Source organism: Uncinocarpus reesii, genomic scaffold (assembly GCF_000003515.1).
Source record: "Uncinocarpus reesii 1704 scaffold_3 genomic scaffold, whole genome shotgun sequence".
NCBI classification, from domain to species: domain Eukaryota; kingdom Fungi; phylum Ascomycota; class Eurotiomycetes; order Onygenales; family Onygenaceae; genus Uncinocarpus; species Uncinocarpus reesii.
The window spans coordinates 2,671,477-2,675,716 of NW_003052498.1; the positions used below are offsets into that span (position 1 = coordinate 2,671,477).

At 45.4% G+C, this 4,240-nt stretch overlaps 2 protein-coding genes across 2 annotated transcripts in view; one reads left to right on the forward strand and one right to left on the reverse strand.

The window, feature by feature from the left end:
- Window positions 1–201, forward strand: part of UREG_05680 (protein disulfide-isomerase) — a gene marked incomplete at both ends in the record, with an annotated part of 1,832 nt that extends 1,631 nt beyond the window's left edge. The window contains one exon of the mRNA XM_002584945.1: window positions 167–201. Within this exon, the coding sequence (XP_002584991.1) occupies window positions 167–201 (35 nt within the window). The remainder of the gene's footprint in view (window positions 1–166) is intronic.
- A 560-nt stretch (window positions 202–761) lies between these two features.
- UREG_05681 (imidazole glycerol phosphate synthase hisHF) lies at window positions 762–2,537 on the reverse strand (the record flags this gene model as incomplete). The annotated part of the gene is made up of 3 exons (XM_002584946.1): window positions 762–860; window positions 915–2,354; window positions 2,415–2,537. The coding sequence occupies 3 exons, from the start codon at window positions 2,535–2,537 to the stop codon at window positions 762–764; spliced, it is 1,662 nt and encodes a 553-aa protein (XP_002584992.1).
- Window positions 2,538–4,240: the final 1,703 nt, after the last annotated feature.

Here is a 4,240-nt window from a genome sequence, read left to right on the forward strand (position 1 = left end):
TGTCACTGCCAAACCTAAGACTGAGACCACCACGTCCACTACGTCGACAGAGAGCGCACCACCTGCTTCATCCCAAGCATCAGATGTCCCTGTTCATGAAGAATTGTGATGGATGATCTTTAAGCCTCTCCAATGCCCTTTTTGATGGTCCGCATTGTTTATTTAGCTATTTACTCATTCATGAGGAATGGATCCCTGTGATATGATAGAACCTGTTGTACTTCTTACATTGATGTTGGTACTGTTTTAATACTGAGCATGGTTTAAGTGGGTTGTCATTAACCCTTTGTTTATTATTGTGTCTCTATTTCAAGGCTGAGATGAAGTATGGGCTAAGCTCTTATAGGTGAGCTATTGTGTGATTGTGAGCCATTTCTTTGGGCTTAGTTTTATGATTTTCGGAGTCCCAGCAAGTACTTTCTTTCAAAAGGAAAACATGTGCCTCTGTTTGCATTTGGATATAACGAGTTTCTGTATCTTGTGTTTTCAATTGAGAACTTTTCTGGCCCTGTTGCAAGTATTGTCAAATGCATTGGCAGCTGCAGAAAAGAATTGGAATACCAGCTTACAATCGCAATATGAGGCTATGGAACCACAAGAACATAATAAGATATGATAACTAAGAAAATCAGCAAGATGCGTGCAGGACACAAGATATAAAGCATATGGACTTTCTTTTTTAGGAGTTTCACCAGGAGTATCAACTCTATCGTTGGGAATTGGACCTTACACATACACAAAATTCATCATCCATCAATCCATTATACTGACATTTGTATGTCATTGAGTGGGCGGACAACTAAGTTATTTGTTTGGAGGTAGTCTTTAACCTCGGAAACAGCATAGGATCCACGATGAAACTAGTCAATGTTAGCGGGTTCTACAAGAACACGACTAGATAAACCTGCACATACCATGCCAGCTCCAAGTGCAGCATCAGCTTCAGTTTGTTCAAACACCTCTTTGAAATGAGCCGGGTTACCTGCACCACTAGATGCAATTATTGGTATCGTAGAGAAAGATTTGACGTCCTTGATTAATTCGAGATCAAATCCAGTACCAGCGCCATCTTTGTCGATGCAATTCAGTAATATTTCCCCAGCACCCATGTCTTCAACAGCTTCGATCAACTGCCGCACGTCGATATCTCTCCCTTCCCTACCCCCTTTAATTGTACATTGGTACCAGCAGTATCGGTTTCCGTCTTTGTCCGGGTATTCTGTCCAGATCGTATGGTGCTCAGTATCGCCCGGACTTCGGACGTATACCCGTCTAGGGTCCACACTAACCACCACAGCTTGGTTGCCGTAAGTAGTCGATATCGACTCAATTGTTGTAGTGCCAGAAAGGTGTTTGCCAGACGCGTAGTATTGCTCAGCGGCAATCACCGCATCTGAGCCAATGCTAACCTTGTCCGCGCCTGACTTGAAATACATTGTTGCAACGTCCAGTGCAGAGACATGGGTGCCATCAGTGTCAATAGTGTCTCTAATCCCGCCGCCAATGGTTAATGGGACGAAAACCGTTTCGGCTGTCTGACGAAGAACTTCAAGCATCGGTGTATCGACTAATGGGCAGTTTCGGAAGGACGTGATGTTCAAAAAAACGATCTCATCGGCACCCTGTTGGTAATATCGCCTTGCCATATCAACCGGTTTACCAAGATTCCTGACCTTGCCACGCTTATCATCTGCATTCTTCTCGCGCACATCGTACTTATCTCCTTTTGTAACAACCAGGTCCCCTTCGTCGTTGGCTCGAACGTCTAGGCAAGCAATTATCCGCCGTGTAAGACCTTCCGTGCATGGGGCCACTGGTGAAGGTTCAATGGAGCTTCTATTTCCTGTCAGGAAAGCTTGCAGAGTGCGCAACCCAGCCGGTCCACTTTTTTCCGGGTGAAATTGAGTAGCGAAAACATTCCCTCGACAGATAGCGCCGACAAAGGTCTCTTCTCCATATGTTGCTGTGGCTAGATCCCATTCGTTGTTGTGAAACATGCCATTTTGGTAAGGGATAGCATATGAGTGCACATAATAGTATTTGCTTTCTGGACTCAAGCCGTAAAATGTCTGTGATTTTGCTTGACCAACACTTTCGCATTTTGCTGAATTCCAGCCAATATGGGGGACACTTTTACAGGACGAATTGAACCGTGTCAAAGTGGCTGGAAATAAGCCCAGCCCTTTGATACCGGGAGCTTCAGCGGAGCCTTGACATAGAACCTGGAGGCCGACACAAATTCCCATAAACGGTTTTCCAGACCGTATGTGTTCGCTGATGGGTTCAAGGAACCCCCCATTCGAAAGCTGGGTCACGCAATGGCCGAAATGTCCGACGCCAGGTAATATCAGTTTCTGGAGTGAGCGCCGGGTGTCAGCTTAAAGCGCAATCATTTGGGTTGCAGAAATACTGACTTCGGCGTTTTTCACATCTTGAGGGGACTTGACCCATTCAACTTCATATCCTAATTTTTCCACGGCATTGACCAGTGAGCGGACGTTCCCAGCTACATAATCAAGCAGGTGAACCTTCGGCATTTCTCTATTTGATCGGTCGAATTGTTGAACATAGAGAAGAGGTAAATCAGGCTCTAAAGTTGGGCTGAAGTTGACTCAAGAGTTGGACCATGCGAAGGTGCTCAAGACTCCCATATTATTGTCATTCCTTTGGGAGCCCCTCACTCTTCTGACTCACCCACTGAAAAGTTTAGCAATTTCATTCTTGGGAGACCTTCGGTAGTTACATCATCATATGGAAAAATTTGTAGCTAACAACACCCATACTAGGTAGCGAGTTTGTCAGTGGGAAACTCATGATACTGCTGCTGGCCAAGTCACTCCTCGGGTGACCGATTATTAACTTGTTACTCTACCACTGAAGCTGACTGGTTTGTGACTGTGAACTGCGGCCCAATAACTAGTGGGACCCAACAAGGGAGGTCAGCCCAGCTCTTAACGCCCCTCAATGGGTTATGCACTCCATACTATTCCTTATCACCAGCAAGCGATATTGAACTTCCTGGCTTCTTTGAGATTTTGCTCCTTTATTTATGCTGCTGGAAATAAGCTGAAGTTGTTTCTTTCAACATGCTGGTTGGTTTATGCGGAGGTCAATGCGGATTTCTGTTTACACTGAATTCCTACCAGGATGGCAACTGACATCTATAATAGGCATTTGTGCAGGGAAACATTCTGTTGCAAAATACCTGATTCAAAGGCATGGCTTTAAAATTCTTCAGCTGGCGACGGAGCCTCGACAGTCTGCACATTTTGGAGCAGCGGACGACCAGCTTCCTCAGATCAATGACTTGACAGAAACTCCCGCCGAAGTGTTTCAGACTATTGAAGACCTAGACCAGTTTGTTACAGCACGATGGCAGGAATACTGGGTAATCCCAGAGCTATCAATAGATGGCCTCCTTGAGAAGCTTCTTCTGCGCCCCTTTTTTTTGCTTGTTAGCATTGATGCTCCCGTTACCGTTCGTTGGCGTCGGTTCACAGATAGGTTTAACTTCTGGGAAATTCCTGTTCTGAAATAACTAAGATATTGATATGTATTTAGATGCTGGAGAAAGCAATTGGAAACCGCCAGACCTTGAAAAAGTTCGTTCTTTTAAACGATCAGCGACAATATCAGCAAAAAAGCGGAGTCGTTTATCTGGAGGACCAGGCTCATGTCCGCTTATTCAACGCGTCGTCATCATTACATGATTTACACACTGCGTTAGACTCGCTGAACTTGCTGAACGACCAACGGCTTCGGCCTAGTTGGGACCAATATTTCATGCAGCTTGCCTCTTTGGCGGCCCAGAGAAGCAACTGCATGAAACGTCGTGTTGGTTGTGTTATAGTTAAAGACAGGCGAGTCATGAGCACTGGCTACAATGGCACCCCAAGACATACGAGAAACTGCAACGAGGGCGGATGTGAGTCATGAATTTTGCCCAGCCATATATGTCAGTATTCTCAAATTTGCCAGGTCCACGATGCAACCTTGGCCAAGGGACAGGATCGGCATTGTCCACTTGCCTCTGTCTACACGCAGAAGAGAACGCTCTGTTAGAAGCCGGACGAGAAAGAATAGGCGACAATAGCATTCTATATTGCAATACGTGTGTAGCGTTCTGTCCTTTCAAGCCGCGATAGCACTTAACACTAAAATGTTGAATAGATGCCCTTGCCTGACGTGCAGTGTGAAAATAGCTCAGTTGGGCATCTCCGAAGTGGTGTATTCTCAAGGT